At 42.3% G+C, this 21693-nt stretch overlaps 1 protein-coding gene across 2 annotated transcripts in view; it reads left to right on the forward strand.

Annotated features, from left to right (window-relative positions):
- SNAP25 (synaptosome associated protein 25) overlaps positions 1-19025 on the forward strand; it is a 58575-nt gene extending 39550 nt beyond the window's left edge. The window contains exons 4-8 of one of the 2 annotated variants that reach the window (XM_027883539.1): positions 227-275; positions 7261-7378; positions 11484-11609; positions 13649-13793; positions 17672-19025. In XM_027883539.1, the coding sequence (XP_027739340.1) occupies positions 227-275; positions 7261-7378; positions 11484-11609; positions 13649-13793; positions 17672-17740 (507 nt within the window). In that variant the 3' untranslated portion in view covers positions 17741-19025. Of the gene's footprint in view, positions 1-226; positions 276-7260; positions 7379-7516; positions 7635-11483; positions 11610-13648; positions 13794-17671 lie in introns of both variants that reach the window. The other variant, XM_027883538.1, reaches the window with a different exon arrangement.
- Positions 19026-21693: the final 2668 nt, after the last annotated feature.

Here is a 21693-nt window from a genome sequence, read left to right on the forward strand (position 1 = left end):
GGTACAGCTGAGACTACCTGGTTCCTTAGACATTGTCCAGGCACATAAAGTCTTTGGACTGTGCCACCAGCCCCCTATGACCTTGTCATTCCTTTCACTGTTTTTCTTTTGTCCTCCTGTGTCCCGTACCGAGGGCTGGGTGTTCCCTCACTGATCTCTCTTTCTCTCTCTCTCTCTTTTCTCCTCCCCTCTCTCTCCTTCCCTTGCTACCACTATTGGGATGTAGAGTAAAGATGCTGGTATCAGGACTTTGGTTATGTTGGATGAGCAAGGAGGTAAGTTCAGATTGCTTCAGTAAGGAAGTATAACCCTTCTCAAAGTTCTGTGCTAACTGTGTGCAGCCCTGGAAATGAGGGCCACAAAATAACGTGTGGTTGTGCATGAGAACCCCCAAAAAAACCTCTTTGCCTTTAGCACTGTTGTCTGACAGAGAACCAACAACTGCCCAAGAGTCTGTACTTCTTTTGATCTGTTTCCCATGAATGTCAAAGAGAGCTGCAGGCTGAACTCATCCAAATCACCACTTTAATTCACAGCGAGCTTTGGGTCAAGATCCAGCTACGTGATGAGAAGATTTGCTTCCATGAGTGTAAAATCCAGCATTATTTACGCAGGTGCTACGTAATTTTCCCACTAGTTTAAGTCACAAGTGTAAGGTACGCAATAATTGCATGCCAAGAGGAGGTAATACAGGTTTACTTTGTGTAAAATTCAGTTGCTTTTTGTATAGCCATGGCAGCGAGGATGGCAGAGTTTGAACATTAAAAGCTATGGCACCATCATAGCTCATTTCAACTGACCATACAGGAGGTTTCAGGCTTAGATGACTCCCTGTCTGTGGATGACAATGACAAAGCCAGAGCCTGATATATTCAATGCATTCCAGGAAATTACATTTTTACCCTTCATAATATGACAAAGAAGTAGGTACCTTCCCCCCTCCCTTCAGTAAAACTAATAAATCCTCATTTGGTGTGGACTCACAGCAAAAGGGTGTCTCCAATAAATCAACAGAGTTTAAATTCCTGCCACCCTCTATCAGACCTGCCCCCCAAAGGCCATTCTTATTATTTACTATATGTCATGACACCAAACTGTATTAGGAAGTGTTTTTTACCCTCCCCCCCCTACTCTCCCCTTAGGAAAAAGAATTTAACCCAAGCAAATTTGTCACATCGATTTGTCTCGACGAGAAAAATATTGGAGGGAATATTTTGTTGTCTTCAAAAAATAGTGGCAGTACAAGAACTATCACTGAATACAGAAAACCAGAAATTACTTATGTTGAAACAGATATGGCACCTGTCTAAATAATGTGTTTTGTTTCTGAAGGGAATTATACAGTTGTAATAAATCACAAATACTGTCAAAGAAAGTGTAAATATCCAGATGTGTCGTGCAATGTAATCCACGGGCAGAGCAGCAGAAACTTCAGTGGTTCCTGGGAAAACTTGTTTCTGTTCTTTAACTACTGTTTTTCCACAGATTGCTAGGGAGGATTATTTTGATTTTCACCCTGAATTTTGGTTTTGTTATTTTGGAATTCTACTGTTGCTAAAGCCCTGTGTGCAAAACTTGTCTGACTGATTTACTCCGTAGTCATGGCGGGAAGGACAATCTGGATGAGCCAAAGAGCTGAAGACTGGGCCTATTCACCTCTTTGGGAGTCCAGGGAACTCAGTGTTAAACTCTTATGGACAATGAAACCTGAAATGTGTATTGTACAGTCAGAGATGCACTGAGTCAATACCTACAGCAAAGAATCAGACATTTCAAAGCCTCTTTAAATTGGTTCTGGTCATGCCTTAAGTGGTTCAGTAAATTTAGCTGATGACTATACAGTGTGGGTTTCTAAAGGAAAACAGCCAAGTAATGCTACAAACCCTGAAAATATTGTAACCACTGTCCTATGCTAAATGCCTAATTAAGTTTTCTCCATTCCAGCAATATGTAGGTGTAATAATTCCTGATTTATTTATTTATTTATTTTAGCAATAAAGGACTTATACTATTGGGCAAAAGACGCTAATGATGACTTTGAACCCTCTGTAATTAGCGCAGTGTGTGCAGCTCACGGATGTCTCAGCAGATTATCAGATTAAGGAAATAATTTGCTAACGCTGCCATGTGATCCCTTTGCAGCTGACTGCACAAGTCACTTAAGATTATTAGGTGTTAAATATACAGAAAACATGACACTGATCTTTGCAGTGGGCGGCAGGCAGAATATCTAATCTCCGCAGTTGCTTGCAGCTCTGTTTCTAGGTTTCCTCACAAAATTGCTTGTTTGGAAGTTAAGCAGACCTTACAAGGAAAACTTCTCTGAGCCAATTCCTCCTCCAGTGCTCTTTGAGGCCTTCAGTTGAGCTCCCTTAGTTAATGATTTAAATATAAATAAGTATATAAGTCTTTAAAGTGTTTTCATTTTACACTAACACCTTCGTGCTGCAAAGGATTATTGAGCTGTGGCAATTGCTCTGCTTCATTAAATGTGTCTTTAAAACATGCTAGCTTAGAAAAATGGTAATATTTAGATGCAGATAGGTTAAAAGCAGAGTGTAGAAATGAAACTGAGATACAAAGTGGGAATATGAAGAGAAACCTGAATTGTTAACATAGAAAGGGTCCCAGAGTTGTAGCTCTCTTCATCCAAAGGAACCCCCCATCACCTGGGAATATCAGCAGGGACAGAGATTTGGACCTTCAAGGACATTTGTATGTGATGATGTCCTCATGCAGTTTGTTACAAGAGAATTTGGGGTTTGTATTCCAAAGGAGGCGCAGGGGAGAAACTTCTCCAATAACAGCAGAGACAGCACAGCCATTTCTCATCCAAGATAAGATAGAGGAACACTTTGATAAGCGACAAAGAAAATGTCATTTCATTGAAAATTGAAATTTTCCCCCAGCACCAGCAACAGCAAATGCACAAGCAGTGAACACGGGGGGCAGATTAATGTACCCAGAAGATCTTAACTCCAGATCAATTTGATAAAGGAGATAAAACTTCAGAATAACTGAAGCAACCTCCCAAGCAAAAGCACTGGCCCCACGTGATGGTACCCACACCAGCTGACCTCTCTAGCAGGAGTTGTGAGTTTGGCAGTTTGTGTGAGTTAAGGGTAATTAGGGAAATAGAGAGTAACTAATGGCTATTCCAGATTCTACTAGGAAAATGGTATTAATTATGTTGAAAATTGTAGTGCAGAACGAAAGGCAAACGAACCCCCACAAAGCAGGTTGTGCCTTGTCTCCTGTTAGTTTTAGCAGGGCTACACGTGGGCTCACAGCACTCCCTGCCAGCTCTCTGCCAGTCCTACCTGTGCTCTGCAGTGCCTTTCAGAGCACAGATAGGTCAAGACTCAGGATTTCTGAAAAGGCTGTCCTAGAAATGTACTACGCTCCGACAGGATTCTCCTTTATGGAAAATGGGATCACGGCGTAGCATTGGAAGCAGTTAATCTGCTGCCTCTCTTCCAAATTCAGCCCTTTTGTATGCAATTATGATTACAATGTGTTCTTAAGATGTCCTTTTTCTTTTTCTCTCCTTTTTTTTTTTTTTTTCCCCTCCAATTAAAATTGTCCTTGTGGAAATTGCTTCACTGCACAATACTCGGAGCAAAGGAGCGAGTTCCCATCTCCACAGGCATTTAATAACTGACATTCAAGCACAGGCCGCAGATCCTGGACATCAGTCAAGGAATATTTGTTGTAAATTACAGCTGGGGACGCAAAGGTGGAGCAGCACCTCACTTGCCCTGTTCTGGTCCTGCCTCCAACGCTAATAATTAGCAGAGTTTACTGGAGAAAAATAAAATTGAAGGAAATCACAATGAAACCTAGCTCTGTATTCTGAGGCCAGACAGCACCAATTGCCTTATAAATGCCACATAAACATAGGGATAGATGTAATATTTTCAAAGAATATTGCAACAAACTGTCAAAAAAATGTCAAGCTCTGACCTTGAAGTGCTTCTGTAAATGGGAGACAAAGGACATGATCCTTTGTAGGCGTGAATTTGTGTAGGTTCATGGCAGTATCTGCCAGCAGACTGTCTTCCCTAAAACCTTTAACACAATACAGAACACTGGAATAGGGAAGATCTATGAAAACAGACATTAAATTAACCTTTTGATAGCCATCTGATTTCCTACCAGCAGTGATTCATTCTGGGCCAGATTTTAATAGCAGTTATACCAAAACAAATCCAGTGTGACCCCATTAAGTTAATTCCACTATAATATTTATGCCTCAATAACTGTGGTTAGACTTAGGAATCTATTTCCTTGCCAGTGGGACCAGGACTTTGACAAGTATAAATTGGTGTTGCTCCACAAAGCCAGCATAACTGTGCTGATTTTAACCAGTTAACAATCCAGCCAGTGACATCAACAACCAGCAAATAGTTTTAGGACCAGCAGCCAGCTGTCTAGACTTCTGGGCTACAAATATGACATGGGTTTTTTACACTGATGAGGTTTCCTTTAATGGAAGATAAATTAGTTGTGGGTCCCGTTTCTATTCAGAAATAGCATGAGCACCACACAAATCCTGAAGCAGGATGAATTAAGTCAGGTTTCTAGAGAGAGCTGTAATTTAAATGAAAGTCTCTGAGTCATGTCAAATCTACTCTTCAATTAGGACTCATTTATTCGGGCAGAAAAAGAAACAGGGAAAGAAAGTTCAAACGGCCCTACTACACACGAGGCTTCAGAGAATGAGCATCTGGGCAAGGAAATGAGCTCAGACTGAAAGCTACCATGGAACCAGCTCTGGGACTGATCCCTGCAGACTAACCTGGCATTTTCTACTGGGCAGACAAGGTTAGAGAAGGACTAGAAGGAAAATCAGTGGCAGTGAGGTCAGTACCTCTGTCCTGCCTAGTGTCAGAATGCAGACATGGGTACAGCTGCCTTTGACCTGAGCCCTGAGAATGGGCTCTGCCAGCACAGCTCTCGCAAGCAGGAGGTGGGAATCTGCCACAGAAATGCAGCAATTCCCATCCTGTTGCATGAACCAGGAGAAATGCCAGCTCACACTCCCACAGCTGCTTCCCAGAGCAAGGGTTGCCCAACTATGCAAGAGCAGGCAGGACTCAGAGTTAGGCAGGAGCACTGGGAGGAGCATCCCCTTCCACTACAGACACACATTTCTGATGAGACTGACCATCTGCACCTCCAAACATGAACCAAAGCTTCTGCTAAAGCCCGAATTACAGCGTGCACTGCAGCTTTCCAGCCTTGCATTTCTGGCTCTCAGCTCAGCAGTTTATCAGGCAGAACCTGTGCAGTCCATCTCTCAGGTTTCCTTCTTAGTTTCCCAACCCTTTGCTTACACGATATGTGCCCCTTTTAGAGGACAGTGCCAGGTAACTCCGATCCTCTAAGTACATCCTTGGATTTGGGATCAGCAGCTCCTGTGGTGTCAGGAGACTGGCCCATCCAGATGAGGAGAATGAGAACTGACACCTGAAAAGCAGATGCATCTCACCATCCTGACACGGCACCTCTCCTTCTCAAAGCCCTGTCTCATGCAAGAGTTAAACAAAGAGCACAAGTTCAATATTCGAATTATTTCAGCTTGAATAATTTAGGCCAGGATTTTCTAGGCCCTCGAGGGGTGAGGTGCCTGTTTCCCATTAAAATTAATTAAATAAAATTAATTTTAACGGGAACTGGGTATCCAAATCCCCCAGAAAGCTTTGAAAATCTAAACCTCAATTGTTATTAGAAACCTAAGTAAGAAATTAGGCCTATTCATGTTCCCAGAGAAGTCAAGAGAAGCTTTGTACTGACGTCAATATGCATATGATTTTCCTTCTAAAATGCCTTTTTTTTTTCCTTCTGGATAGGACTCAATTAACATCAGGGATGACACTAAATTCCTCCCATAACCAGTGCTCTTAGTTCCTTCCTCTACAGTCTAATTCTGTGTTTTACTATTCCATAGGGTGAACAGAGATGTATTTTTGTTTTACTGGGATTCCTTGATTTTGCCTCTTTAGCTACAGTTACAGCTTGTAATGGATTGAAATGTCACTCCCAAGTAACTCTCTGATCCTGGGTAGTATTAGAATTTATCCTTCATGAAATGGTGAGCCTTTCCACCCATATAAAATGCTGTTGCTACCACAGACTCCACGTAAGCCCCCAATCCCACTGGATCCATATCTGTTTACATCAGCAGAGAATCCCTTCCTAAACTTTTACATTGTGGCATTCTGTTCCTCTAGGACACCTTCCCCAGGTTTAATAGTGAAGACATTAACATATTAAGTTTTTCTGAGCCACCGAGTCACTAAGAAAACCCAACACCACTGCCAGCCTTAGGTGGGAATACTCCAAATCCTGTTGTCTCTGTGGGGCTGGTTACTGGGCTTGGTGCTGCTCATCTTGCCCTGCAGCAAAGCAGAAGTGACCCCGCTGAAAACACGAGTCTGCACCCCATGTGTGTGTTCATAAGGTCCCCTGGGGACAGGGACAATGAATGTCACAGCCGGTGTTCTCTGCCAGTGAGCAGGAGAGGTTTCTCTTCTCAGGCTCCCGGAGAGGTTTCGATTGCTCTGTGTTCACTGGGGTTACTCCTGATTTGCAGCCTCTGCACCAGAAAGAAAACCAGCCCTGAGGCCACACTCAGATTAGAGATGAATATCCAGTGCCAGTCAAATGGCAGGTCTCAGTTTCCTCGGCCTCTGGAAAAAGGGGTACATGGATACAAGCCCTTAACAGCTCACTCTGTTTTTGGTACTTCTATTACCACCTCTCTCACTCACTAATCAAAGCAATTGTGCTGCCCAAACTCACCTAATTCCAAGGCATTTGTAAGCGTAAGTAACAAGTATTTTCCATGGAAGGACGCCTTTTCTCTTATATTAACATGCATAAATGCAAAATAATAACACTAATCTTTCTCTCTCCTGGATGTCACTGTGTCTTAGTCAGTGGATGTATTGTATGATGTTTCTGGACCTTGAACTTTATAACCCTTCCTTTCTACATCATTACATCTTGTTTCTATTAATATATTTCAAATTAATTCCTCCTTTGTTTTACTCTTCCCATACTAGTAAAAAAAAAAAATAAATCTTCGGCATCCGGTGCGGCCCACGTGCCTTCAGCAATGCATCAGTTCAGATTAATGCATTGTAATGTCACTATTAACTCGGTTCTACGTGGTCATTTTTCATGTTCTGTTGAAGACAAAAGCAAACAAGCAAAAATGCAATTCATTCCACACTGTCATCCCTTTGTCCTGACCAGAACAACTCGATCGTGTTGAAGAAGGCATGAACCATATCAACCAAGACATGAAGGAGGCCGAGAAAAATTTAAAAGATTTAGGGAAATGCTGTGGCCTTTTCATATGTCCTTGTAACAAGTAGGTACTGGGTACCGGCTCTGCTATGTGGTGTCCAGTTTTTTTGTCACAGTGAATGTCTGAAGTTTTTGTCTTTTTTTTCTTTGTCCTTTTCCATCTGCTTCATTCTGTGGGGATAAAATACTTGTGTTTAATCAGAACAACTGGAACGCATCGAAGAGGGAATGGACCAAATCAATAAGGACATGAAAGAAGCAGAAAAGAATTTGACGGACCTAGGAAAATTCTGTGGTCTTTGTGTCTGTCCATGTAACAAGTAGGTGCTGCCTGCCTCATCTCTTTGAGCACTTAAGGCTGATCCCAAAGGCCTTGTGAAGCTCATCCTCGCTAGGCCCATGGACAGGATGAGCATGTGGCATGCAGAAAGAACGATTCTGGTTCAAATGCATCCATCTCATAGCATAGACAACCGACTGGGAGTTACTGTAGATGCATTAAAAGCAGGCATACTGCAGTGAAAGCTTCACTGTCGACACCTTTTAATGGTAAAAGTTTCAACATTTTACACCAAGTGTACTCAGTGGTTTCATTTTGCAGCAGATAAAAAACCACTGGGGCTACCTTATTCCTGGACACCCTAAATTGTGAAGCATACTTTCACAAGTCTAATAACCAAAAGAGCTGAAAAACTGCACAAGAGGTTGTACTAAACATTGCTCAAAATTGTGGATGAAAATCACACCTTTTTTTCATTGTTCAACAGAAACAGCCCTTGATGAGCTCTCGAAAGAGACGTTTCATAATTGGAACCCAACTTGAACTAGTTTTCATCCTGCCACAGGCAAAAAAAAAAAAAAAAAATTGAGAAAACCTGAATATGCCAAATTTCTCCAGTTTGGGTAGCACGTACACTAAGCAGAAATGTTGAAATGCATCGAATTTGCTTGCATGCCATCACACTTGAACGAAACCGTCCTCCAAGTAATGCAAAGCTTGTTTTAAATGCCAAATGGAAATGTGATGTGCGGTTATGCGGGTGGAGGAAAGCGGGGACAAAGCGGAGCGACCCCCAGTCCTTGAGGAATGGCAAATCCAGCATGCAGTGAGTGGGCATGCAACCAGGGTACACTGAAAACTGCCAGAGATGGTTGGCCAGGGAGTGTGCAGGAAACAAAGGAGAGAGCAGTAGTTCTGAGCACTGAACTCCCTTTCTGCGGGATAGTTTGTTCACAGCCAAAGTCTGATCCTACCACAGTTATCAAGACCGAAGGAAAGAGAGATGTCATAGAGTTCAGGGGCATTTTGCCCAAAATCAGAACAGCAAGACTGGGGTTTTGCCTTATCAATCATACTTATTTTGAAGTTAATTCCCTTAAGACACAATGCAGATACTTTAAAAAAAAAAAAAAATCAGTTCTGCCCTGAAAACTTTTTGGGGCTAAATATTTTACCCAAAATACGTGTACTATTGCCTTGGTGTGCACAATGGGAGAAAGGGCAGGAGGAATGGGAAGAGCTAAACACACACACAGCCTTAGTCAGCAGGACTGCCTGTAATGGGTATCAGGTTTTTATCTGATACAGGCTTTAGGCAGAGGACCTGAAGCAGAAGAGCTGCAGGTACAAATGCAGCAGAAACTTTACATCTCCCACACTGTACGAGCTGTAAAAGCTCAGAACTGGCAGCCAGACGTGTGACAGGGATGGGATCAGCACCTGACACGTGGCCTTCAAACATTTGCCACTTCACTACGGCTGCAGTGCCAGGCTGCAAGAACAGAGAGATGCTGTGTGTGTGCCGTGAGGGGGACATTGATCTGGAAGGGTGTTTCTTCCCTCCTCCAGGGCAGCGTTCTGACCTTGGCAGTCTGCAGCCAGATTTCATAAAGCAGCATTGCCTATCGGTGTTCAGAAAAAGAGTGTGGATGAACAGGGATTTTAGAGACTGTTCCTTGAGTCTCCACGCCAGGACTCAACTGGTACAAATGAGATGATGTTCTGAGGAGTGGAGTGTAGGAGGGAGAGAAATCCACACAGTTCTGGGCATCAGAAGCACCACGATCCACTGGTGCTCTTGTGGCTGGTGGGAGATGAATGGCAGGTATTTAAAAAAGATTAACCATTTCACACATGACTGTACCCTGATGCACAGTGAAAGTCCAACTCTGTGAGCCTTACCAGTATGTAAGGCTTGATCCTACACCCTGAGGGGACTCAAAATGCCCGTGGCATGAAACTTTGACCAGGACAACTTTGTTCAAAAGGACAACTACTATTGCCCATGAGCAGACCCAGGCTCCACCTGTTGACTTTTATTAGAAAAGTCCATGAGAAAATGGAGATCAGATTCTGGGTGTATAAGATCACTTACCTCAAACACAAAGGCTGTTTCACCCTGAAAGCTGCACAGGTCTAAAGAACAGGCAAAACCCTGTAAAGGTATCTGCAGCAAGAGAATGACTCATTTACTCATTTCTGGTAATGTCAAAGCTAATGTATATTTCAGACAGATAAGATTAAACAAGCCAACCATCACCTTTTAAGTCCTCACAAACTTTGAGAGGAAATAAGCAACAAAGCAGATGAAAGATCCTCTCTTAATCTACATTTTAATTCTATATGGGAGCATACAACACATCTTCAGGTTTATTTAAAACTGAGCTGCTTCAGGGGGGCAGGGAGAGAACATAACACCAGAGATGGGTTTGTCATGTTCTTTCCCAAATCCCCCAGAAGCACGTTCAGTTCCTTCCCCAAAATCCAAGCCACATGGCTGTTTATATGACGGATTGGAGATGACCAAAGCACAGGGAAACCACAGAGGTTTGCAGTTCCCAACAGTTTTTTTGGAAACTGCTCCATTTCCACAAAAAAACCCAAAACAAAACAAAACAAACAAACAAACAGCCAAGAACTTATACCTGTGGACCCCAGACACTCACACTCTCCTGTTAAAGTGTTCAGTCTCATCTGAGGACCCTAAATAAGCTGCACATGTCAATCTGCCACTCTAGGTGTGCCCGGATTTTAATTTTCCAGCCACGGCAGCTCAGTCAAAAGCGGCTCCCCTAAAGTTAATGTAACTGTCAGGAAGAACAAATATAACAAGTTATAGGCTATATTTAAAGTCCTGTGGTTTAAAACTCCTGAAGGAAGCGATGATCCATTTTTTGCCTGTGTCTTGCTTATTGTGAAGGCTGTTAACTGCTGATGCATTGAGGGTATGATGAACTATTGGGGCAACTGTGCTTAGTGAGAATGCTTTACTTCTTATTCATGCCTGTAGCTGGTGCATGAAATAAAATGTAGAGAAACTTCCCTTTCTGATGCTAGATTGCTCGTATCTTTTATTTTCTCCTGCACTCATTTCATTTCTGCCTATTTTACTTTTTGTCTCTGTGGACAAAGGTTTGTACATCAACTGTCGATGTATGATTACTACTCTCAAGTACCGATATATTATTTGAAAAATCGAATGAACCCTATGGTAAAATCATCCCCAAATCACCTTGGGAAAGGTCAGTGGCTTTAAATGCCTACAATGCCACATACGTATTGAAAAAAATATCAACAGAAGCCCAATATTCTGCATGGTAAAATGTTAAATTCCAGCCAAATCTGTTTTTCTCTAAGAGGGTGTGTTGCTGTGATGTGATGTACACACTATACTTGGCAGTTCTGTTTTTATGTCTGTCTGCCAGTACGTTCTCTGTGTTTGATGTCAAAACATATGTGTCACTGAAATGAAACAATGTTTTCTACTTATCTGTATTTCTTCTCTTCTTCTTTTTTACTTTTCCTTTTTTTTTTTTTTTTTTTTTTTTTTTTTTTTTTTTTAAAAATTTTCCTTCTTTCTGGAAATCAAGTCAACATCCAAAAACCTGTGTGCAGTGTTGTAAGACTTGACAATTGCAATTCACCCTATTGGAAACTAAACCTCTGACCATCACTGTTGTTGTGGCAGTAAAGTTAAAAAAAAAAAAAAAAAAGAAACAAAACCCACCCCCCTCCTTTTGTTCAGGGTTATGATATATCGGTATACAGCCAATGGCCCTCTCTCTGAAAACTCATTTGCTTGATTCAGCTTTTAGCTTGGAGAGGTAAAGAGTTTCGCATTTGTCCTTGTCCACTCGATGCTTTGTTACTCATCGTGTTTTTCGCATAGGCTCAAATCAAGTGATGCCTACAAAAAGGCCTGGGGCAATAATCAGGATGGTGTTGTAGCCAGCCAGCCTGCACGTGTCGTAGATGAGCGGGAGCAGATGGCCATCAGTGGTGGCTTTATCCGCAGGTGAGCCTTTGGATCCACTGTTCTCTCTCTATTCTCCTTGCCACTGATATATTTAGATCTCTTCCATATGGTCATGAGTTCTGGGATGCTCATTAACTCCTGCCGTGGTGCTGGGTAATGAGATGGAGACAGTTTTCCACCAAGTGGTGGCTGCTGGGATTCAGGTGGTCGGTGAGTAACACAGGTACTAAATGCTTATTGTGTCCAGTGAATTCCCCTGGCCCTGTAAGAAATCCTGGAAGTGAGGGTCTTGGCCCAGAGAAGCAGAAAATGCTTGAAAAGGAAACCCTAAACCTTCCTCCTCGAGAGTGCCTAGATTTGGGCAATAATGAAATAGAAATAAGATCTGTTCAGTTGTTTCGCAGCAGCACTGTGAGGGTGCAGTCACGGTCAGTCAGCACTGTCCTCTGCACTCCAGCTCCCTGCATCAACATTTTTCCTGGGGGCCTCATTATGGGTCTCATTAATGACAGTCGTCAAACGCCTTAGAAACGAAGTGTCAGATAAATACAAGTTTATTGCCGTTGTGTCCCAAGGCACGTAGTGCCCGTTATCCACCCTTGCCAGAAGAGGTACTAAACCATCCAGCAGCCCCTCCTTTCTTTCGAAGGAGAACAAAAAGCCTCAGGTTTCCTGCAAAAGCACCGAGCCAGGTGCAGAATTTGAGATACACTTTTAACTAGAGGTGAGCCCCTTCCCTGCTCATAAGCATCCAGGGAAGGTCGCTGAACAGGGAATGATGCCCCGTTCCTCAGCTGCTGTGAAGCCCTGGCATAGTGGGAACTCCTGAGCACTCCAGTGAAAGCTGGTTTGAAACACACAGCTCTACCAGTGGCAACCCCACTGCAAACTTCCCCCAGTACACGGGGACCCAGCACCTGCTGATTCCAGTGCTTATGGAGCATCATTTAGATGACAGTGTTATCAGCTGAATGGATAACGGCATTCCAGTAGGCAAAGCTTTGATCTCTGAAGATTAAGGACACTGGATTAATAAGTAATTATCTTTCCAAAAACTATTATCCACTTATTTTTTTGGCTGCTGTGATAAAGGGAAACCAGTGTGATAGAAACAATGCTGTCATGCAATCTGGAGCGTGGGCTGGAGTTGCCATTTAAGTTTGCTGGGTCTGCCATTCACTTGTTTTTAATTTCTGGATGGCAGCCCCACCGAAATGAAGGCTGGGACTTGATCACAAAATAGCAGTGAAGGAAGTTATGCTACATAATATTAACTGTCCTGCAAATAGCACCCTTTGGTGCTATTCACCTACATGAACAGAAATTGTATGAGAGGCACAAAGTAGGGATTCTCTGAGTGGGACCCATGGACCTTGCTTTTCCCAGTGCCAGTCACCCTGTGCCTCCAGAGTCACTGGAGAGTTGAGCCGGGCCTTGGCTCAAGTACAAGTTTTTTGTTCCAAAAAGCAAGCAAGTGCACAAGACAGTGCTGAGAATGACAGACAGAAGATCTTTACTAAGAGAGGTTGCTCCTGTCATTTACCAGAACTGCAGTTACTTGAACAGGATGTTAGGTCGGGATTTTCACAGCTGAAGCAGCTCTTCCTCAACATGTCTGTGAGCCCCAAGCATAAGAGGACTGGCCAGTTCCCATTAGCTCTGAGCACTTCAAGGAGAGGACCTGGAATAGCTGTAATTCCACCACCCTCCAGCAGTTCCCATGAACTCTAACCACACGCAGATCCAAACAGGGCATCCTTATGTTCTCTGTTCGAGAAGGGTGATCACTGCAGAGGGGTGCAGTCTGTGGTACAGGCAAGCACAGACAGCAGCACTTCTAGTAAGAGCAGTATAAATGGAGCAGTGATGAACCCAGACAATTGATCCCAACATCCAAAAAATAAGCATGTCATGTTTTTTCAGGCAAGCTGTTTATTAATCCCTTTTCCTCAAAGCTGGGCACAGCAGCTGTTCCTCAGGTGACAAGAGATGGAGGATGCAGGGGAGGTTTGGGATGAATCAGAGTTTCAGGGGGAATCTCCTGTCTCTGCTTTAAAGAATTGGTGTTTTGCTGCCAGGGTAACAAACGATGCCCGGGAAAATGAAATGGATGAGAACCTCGAGCAGGTCAGCGGCATCATTGGCAACTTACGTCACATGGCCTTGGACATGGGCAACGAGATCGACACACAGAACCGCCAGATTGACAGGATCATGGAGAAGGTAAGAGCTGGCATTCCTAACATGACCCCAAGAGGGGCTGTGTTTGCCCTTCTGCAGTTCCTTTTCAGTTCGGAGGAGGAAAAGGGACAGAAATAGCTGCTAAATCTCCTCTCTTCTCCCTCCAAATCCTTGGGCCAAAGCAGAGCTCGCTGCTGTGGATCTTCAGGAGCCTCCAGCGCAGGCTGGGTCGAACCCATCTGTTGAGTTTGCTGGGTAACAACTGCAAGGGGACCCCTTAGAGTTAATGTTAACACATCAAGGCTTCTTCTGCAGCAGTTCTGGGAGACAAAAGTGCCCTGAGCTCTGCAGAACTGTGAACACTGGGTCTGAATGCCCTGGCCCTTCCTGGAAAGTTTTAAACCTACCTGGACTTCTCCTTCCTCAGAAACTCCATGAGCAGTTCAGGATTAGATCACCTGCTTGGAAGATCAGTCCCCAGAGGAGGATGGGGATTTATTAAGCAAGGTTTTGCTGTATGGTAAAAGTGCAGCCAGTTTTGTGGTGCTTCCTGCTTATAACAACATTAGGACAGAGGTTTATTTGCTCCCTTGGTGGGGGGGTGTGTGTTTGTGTATTTATAATATAATTGGGCCCCACATGGCCCCACTTAAATACAAAAGCTCAGCATTACTATTGCAAAATCACCACCTCTAAAGGCAGAGAGCAGCATTCCAGCGCCAGACCTGCACTGCAGATTTCTGAAGCAGAGAGCAGCCCCCTCCAAACCTGGCTGCCATCCTCAGATCCCACGATCTGCAAGCCATCTGCATTCCTACTGGCAGAGCTCCAGGCACAGGCACAGCCAGGCTGAAGTGACATAAGAGGCTCGATCTTCATCTGGTGTAAAATCAACACAGCACTTGACTTCTGCTGAGATTTACACAACCTGAGGATCTAACCCAAGGGGTGCTTAGAGTTAATTCTGACCTTAGGTGGTCAGAGCTTGCACTCTTGAGCCTCCTTACATATGCAAGCATCCTCTCACAAGCAGGATGCCCATTCCTGGTTTTCATGTCCATTAACTACTACAGAGCTTAATGAAAAAAACTAAAAATACTACACTGAGGTATTCACTCTGAGAGCTCTCCTTGTTGGAGTTTGATTCCAGAGAAAACTAGGTAAAGGATAAATTGTCCTAAAGGTTGGAAGTTCATGCCTGAGAGAGAGGGACAGTCACATGACACCACAAAGCACATGGCTTTGCATCAGTCAAAAGTTTTGTTTTATAAAGTTGCATCTATTTGTTTGTCTGTGTTGGAAAATACACAGTATTGCTGGGATGTCATTCTGCACCATTTCATGTTTCTGGGAAAACTTGGAGCATGGGGGGAAAGATTTACTGCTGTTATTCCTACTATCCTTGCTCCTGTCACAACACAGTGGCAGGAGATGTGCCCTGTGGATGGAAATCAGCGGTGTCCTACCCATGCCAGCGGGATACCATCCCAAACTACAGCAAGCCTAACAAGTCACTGTTCTCCTACCAGCCCAGGCTTGCAAACATGTGGATTTTAAAAACGCTGCCCAAGCCCTTTGTGCACGTAAAGCACCTGGGCCAAACCTCCAGGCAGAACGTGCTGAGAGCAGGCAGCTCACTGAGGGACCCGCCTTCCATGTCAGCATGTTCTTCTTACAGAGTTTCCCATTTCATACAGCAACAGCAACATAACCTTGGCAGCTGATGGGATTCATTAAGTGCAGCCCCTCAGGAGGGCCTCGTCACCCAGGGCCCTTGGCTGAGGAACAGTGGCACATTTGGGGAAGATGGATTTGTGTTGTACACAGAGGAGTCGTCACGAGAGCGGCACAGAAACAAGACAAGTCTTCAGTCTTAGTGAAAATCTGCCAGATTTCTCAGAGTGAGGAGACAGTAGTGAGAGACTAGAAAAAGAAACACAATATATTAGGAAAAACCTCTCTAAAAGACAGATCTGATGGTTAGCTGACACCAGAAATGCAATGAAATATGCCAACAGACCATCATCCCTAGCTGGTGGTGAGAGTACAGCACTGCCAGGGTTGTTTTCTTTTCCTGACCTGCTGGAGCACTGTGTTTTGGATCAATTAGGACCATCAGAAAGACCCTTGGCTGGCACACTTTGGGGTGCATCACAAAGCTAACCCAAATGTTCCTGAAGGATTTATGTTAAACTGGATGCCTGCATCCAAACCACAGCAATCTTGGAGACATCACCACCGAAAGAGCCTGGCCCTAAAACAAGCCATAAATAGGAGGCTGGGAGGAAAGTGGGAAGGGCCTAAAACACTCTGTCCTGATCTAGGTGGGAAAGTCTGCACAAAAACTCCCACTCTCTTCCATGCAACTTCATCCACCAGGTACTAAGGTCTAAATATCAGTAGGAACATGATGTTTCATCAGTATTCAAGAAATACTCATGCATTTCATCACAAATGTAGCTGCTTCCAAAACCATTATCTTTTTAGGAAGCCTTTAGGCACAAGCACACAAAATTGTCCTGTGGTAGACAAGGTCAAACTTGTGGCTAAAATGAAGGAGTGGGGCTTGTAATGAGGAGTTTTGCTGATTTATACTTGTTGATCTGGCACATGCCCCTGCGCTATAAATACACATCCATATAGCATTCTCCAAAACAATTATGGAGAAAACCCCAAGATGTTTCAGGTTGATTTATTGCACATCGGTATAAACATTTTTAAAGGGTTTTTAAATGCATCTGGGAGCGTCGCTTCACCATTCTGCTGTTTCAAATTGGAGATTTAAAATAAACCTGTGCAATTTGGATACACCCCAGAGATGTGGGAACGATCATCAAAACTAACAAAATGCAGCCATCAAACCACAGAAAAGGGTTTGCTATTTGAGCTCATGCTTTTAAAGCAGCAACACAACTCTCACCTTCCCCACAGGTCTGATTTTTAAAAATTGAAACCATTTTCTATCTAGTCCCTCTGCTAGAGTAAGTAGGCATGGCAACGTGGGCTTGGGAGGGAGCTCTGCCAATTTTTGTCAGCTCAAACAACGTCTTCAGCCTCCAAAACCAACTTCTGCAGAGCTACAGAAATGGCCAAAGTGTCTTCCCACTCAGAGAGAACTCCCAAATCTCCCAAGTGGTGCCATTTTATTAACAGAGTTTTATATTGAAACCTATAAAGAGACCTTTCAGATCATCCAGTCCAACCATCAAAAAATTCCAGTTGATTGCCTCAAATAACAGTAGAATCCCTGCTTTTCCTTAATTCCTGTTTATGCTGCTGCCCAGTGAGAGAGGTTAGTCTGTCTTGCAGCTGTGCTGGTGAACTTTGTTGGAGCATCAGCATCGCTCCTGCCTATTCCCCTCCTGTCACATGCAGATCAAAGACGTCCAGGCTGATCTTTCCAAAGAAATTTCTCTTTGCCAGCATTCCCTACGTGAAATGATCTTCCTTCTCTGCTCCAGAGATTCTCTACACTGACTCACATTTTAGTTTTGACTGCATGCCTGGTGATATAAATTAGAACAGAGCCCAGGTCCACTGAATCTTAGAGGGTCCTGAAGCTTTTCACCAGCAAAGTCCATGTGCACACCACCAGTTCTCCTGAATCCATCACCATCAGTACCACCAGTGCTATCAACAGCTCCAGCTACACACCTGGCACAGCATTCCCAGGAGTTCAGTGAAGCTGAATACAGACATAAAGGCTCTGCTCAAAGGCTACATGAAATGTCACAAACCCAACAAAGCTGTAATTTCCTTTTGGGGTCCATAATACCACTATAAAAAGCAGCTCTCTGGTACTTTCAAGTCTCCCTTTTTTTTTTTTTTTTTTTTTTTGGTCTGACCAGGCCAAAATTACAGAAGTGTCTCTTCTCTTTCTTCCCTGCACTCATCTGTTTCTTTCCTTTGTGTTTCCCTAGGCTGATTCCAACAAAACCAGGATTGATGAAGCCAACCAGCGTGCAACAAAGATGCTGGGCAGCGGTTAAATGCAGAGAAGTGCATTTCCTTTTAATGCTGCCCAAGAGGGCAGCACCTTCATGCTTTTATCATGGTATTTATCTACTAGGTTTGCACACATGCACATATCAGCCCCATTGTAAATGTTGTCCTGTGTAGTTTGTCAGCTTTCCAAAAATGATACTTGTAATTATTTTTTTCTAGATATCTTTCTTTCCAAAGGTTGTACATAGTGCTGATTTGATGGCTATAGCTCACTATGATGTTTTCTGGGGTTTTTCCTTTCCTTGTTTCTGTTTTGGATTCCTTTCCTTTTTTTTTTTTTCCCACCCTCTCTCTTCATTATTTTTTTTTAATGATGTTTGCTGAATGACAACACTGTTGGAATGCTAAACGTGCTGTTAACCTTTAAATATACAGTATTGTTCTTGTAAAACTGTGACATTCCACAGAGCTACTGCCATGCTCCTGTCTTTGGGTATCATGATGTTCAAGCACTTAAACCTGCTGTCTTCAGTTCTTCATTGCCATTATCTGTTGTTATGATTTCATGATTAGACAATGTGGAATTATATTACTATAACAAGCATTGCACTAAAAAGTGATGTGATTTATGCATTTATGCATGAGGAATAAATAGACTTTTAGACTCCTACTTAAACAAGAGTTTTCCCATGGCAGTAGCACACCAACAATGACAACAAAAGCATGCTCAGTATTCGGACTCTTTTGGGACTATGTTATACCAGCAAGTTTGCAGTTGTGCCACTTTTTTCTTGTTGATATATATATAGTTATTAATCATGATCATTTTTTTTAATTATGGAAAAAAAAAAAAAAAGAGGAGGGATTTGGCACTCACCATTTAGCCATTGCCAGCAAAATAAAAGCTTGGCTGAAAATATGTCAAAGACAAAAAGAAATAAGTGTAATATATTGGGTTTGTCTGCTGCTTTTGAAGACTTATCTTTTGGAGGAAACAACAACCATATGAAATGGTGCAAAGAAATGTAATTTTTATAAGGCTCTCTCTTACTAGTTGCTATCCCCATGTGGTTTGTTCTCAGTACAGTTCTCTGTTGCTTACCTAGAGCTATGCACACCAAATCGCTGAGATGTTTAGTAGCTGACAATTAAAACAAAACAAAAAAAAAATACTGAAAAAACCTAAATGAATGAACTCTAGATAAACTGTGAGATAAATATCATTTACAGCATGTAATATGAAAAATTCCTTATGTCTCCTGTCAGTTTGTGAAGTGATTGACATTTTGTAGCTAGTTTAAAAATTATTAAAAATTATAGATCTCAGAATCCATGCTTGCTTTTATCCATTTGTTGCCCTGTGTGTCGGTGACAAGTAGTTATTTGCCACTCACCTGGGAAAAGGAGAAGAACAAAGCCTAAAGGCTTCTTTACAAACTGGTTCTGTTACATGTGGGAAAGTGAAGATTTTGGTCTGCAATACTGCAGAGAAGTAACCACTCTAAAAACAGCACTTTACAGTCGGTACCTTCCAAGTGAATATTATTTTAAATAACCTGCCTTGGATTGCCAAACACTGAATCAAAATATTTTCTCTTGTTCAAGGGGAAGAGGAAAATGAAATCAGTGTTATGGTACAGAAGGATACAGTTCCTTAGTTGTTAAAGTCTGTTCCTGTAGTGGGTGCAGCCACGTGCTAATACACCTTTTTTTTAGGGAACACTTTGAGCCACAGAATTTCTATCGTCTGCTAAGAATAGTTTTCTCAAATGACTAACAACAACTGGGGTTTGCTGCCAATGAAAAGTGTTATCATATTTTCCCAGGGTTTTTTCCCCTATATGGACAAATTATAATTAATTCTGCATGAGTGACAGTTCACTCATGTGTCTCACATGGCCGTAAGTCAAAATACACAAAGAACATAAATGCTTTCATAATTAAAATTACATGATAATGCAGACAAGCTACATTTTCTTTAGCAGCTTTTTATTTTTAGTACCTATTAAAAATTCATTTATGCAAATATTTCCCCCCACTACTTCAAACCAAAGAATAAGCTTTTTAATCTGCTGACCATTTCCAATCCTGTGCATTTGGGGATTCTAATATTTGTGACAGCGCAATCCTTCTGCAATGTCAAAGCCTACTGAGGGAGGGCAATAATCGTCCTGGAACGTGCAAGAGAGTGGGAACATAAAAACACAAGGATGATTGCAAAGGGCAAGACATATATAAAAAAGTAATGAAAACATTAATGGAGGTATTATTTTCATGTTTGACAAGAATGCACCCCTATCTGAAGATCATAATTCCATTAAAGCTGATCAGAAATACAGCTGCTGCTGTGAAGGAACGTGTTTTGACATCTGTTTTTGTCTGGAACAAAGATCAAAACCTGAACCATTGGAACTTTTTCCCAAATGGGAAGCTTAAAGGATAGAAATACTGAAATGTTTCACTGCATCTGTCTTTGCATCCTCCTCCACTGCATGCAGGGTCTCCTAGGAGTTGGCTGAAAATTACCTCAGTACATAAGTTTAATATATTGCATTTAATATATTGCATTTCTCTGATGTTTTTGGAAATTGACTTTTCTAGGTTTAGTTATTCTTGCAGTAATTCAAGGGAAGGCTCAGCCTTGTGCAGTTTGTCATTAGAACAATCCACTTCTGTTTGTTCTGTTTGTCACCCCCTCCCAAATCCCCGAAGGAGCAGCTGACTCAGTTTTAAACAGAACATTGTCTCAAATGTGGCTTTTCCCTTTTTATCCTCCCTTTTTCCCTCCTGATTCCCTGATGCACTGCAGAATTCCCCCTTGAGGGACAAGGCTCACTGGAAGGAAAGGGACAAAGCAAGGAGCTGGAATGACAGTTCCCGTAAGATAAAATGGCCACACTGATCATGGAAACAAAAAAAACAACCAGGTTTTTTGAAGGCAAAGCCTCCTATTCCTGGTAAGGAATTTCCCTTGGAGCACATTGTATTTTTCAATCAGTATTTTCTTTCGTCCCTGTGGAAATTCAGGTTTGAGAGGGGAGGAAAAAAAAAAAGAAGAGGGTGCTCAAAGAAACAAAGTTTTATAAATATCACTTATTTCTAGACTTTGAAGGCAATTTTACCAACAGTTTGCAACAGGGCAAGATCCTCAAGTTGGTGTTGTTTTGAGGTGGTCAAAGGGAAAAGGCTTTTTGATGTTCTGAAGTGCCAAAGCTGAATAAACCCTCCAGCTGGATTACTTCAAATTGTGCTTAAAAACTGAAGTCAAACTAAAAGACAAACTTCTGTTGAGCTCTAAAAATCCACAATTAATGACTTCTTTTATATCAGGAATTGTCCTCCTCTCCTAGTCCAGGCTAGAAATGAAATAGAGAAATATCCCCAAGGAAGGAAATTTGAATGTTATTCCTCAACAGAACAAAATTCATATGTAATGTAATAACTCATGGAAAAAAAAAAAGGAAAAAAAAAATCACTTTCATCAAATACCTGGCCTGATTTCAGCAGTGAGAAACTAAGAGAGAAAATTGGAAAAGCTAATTTAAAAAAATCAAAGAAAACTTGAAAATTTAGGATGCTAATGATTCCCAACCTTAGCACAAACACACAAGATGAACCCAGAAGAGCGTGTTCCAGCTTTCTGGACTGACACAAATGCAAGAAAAGAAGCTACAGAGCCTACAGAGGACCCTGTGGTTTGATGGAGCACCTATTATGAAGAGCAGCTGGATTTGATGCAAAGGTAAAAGATACTTGATTAGTATTCTTGAAGATTTGGTGATATTACTGTATACAACAAAAGCTTAGGACTAAAAAACAACAATGCTTGGGTTTATTTTTTTTAAGATGAATGTAAATTTTCCTGGCTTATGTGGACTAAATACAATGCCTCCTTCATTTCTGGAGAAAACTAAATAGAGTTTGCATGGCAAACTGTAAACAACCCCTCACAGAGCTGCCTGTGCCACGTGACACTTATTACAGATATACTCTAAAT

Source organism: Empidonax traillii, unplaced genomic scaffold, assembly GCF_003031625.1.
Source record: "Empidonax traillii isolate 1590-97213 ecotype Southwest subspecies unplaced genomic scaffold, ASM303162v1 scaffold128:size1411021, whole genome shotgun sequence".
Lineage (NCBI taxonomy): Eukaryota > Metazoa > Chordata > Aves > Passeriformes > Tyrannidae > Empidonax > Empidonax traillii.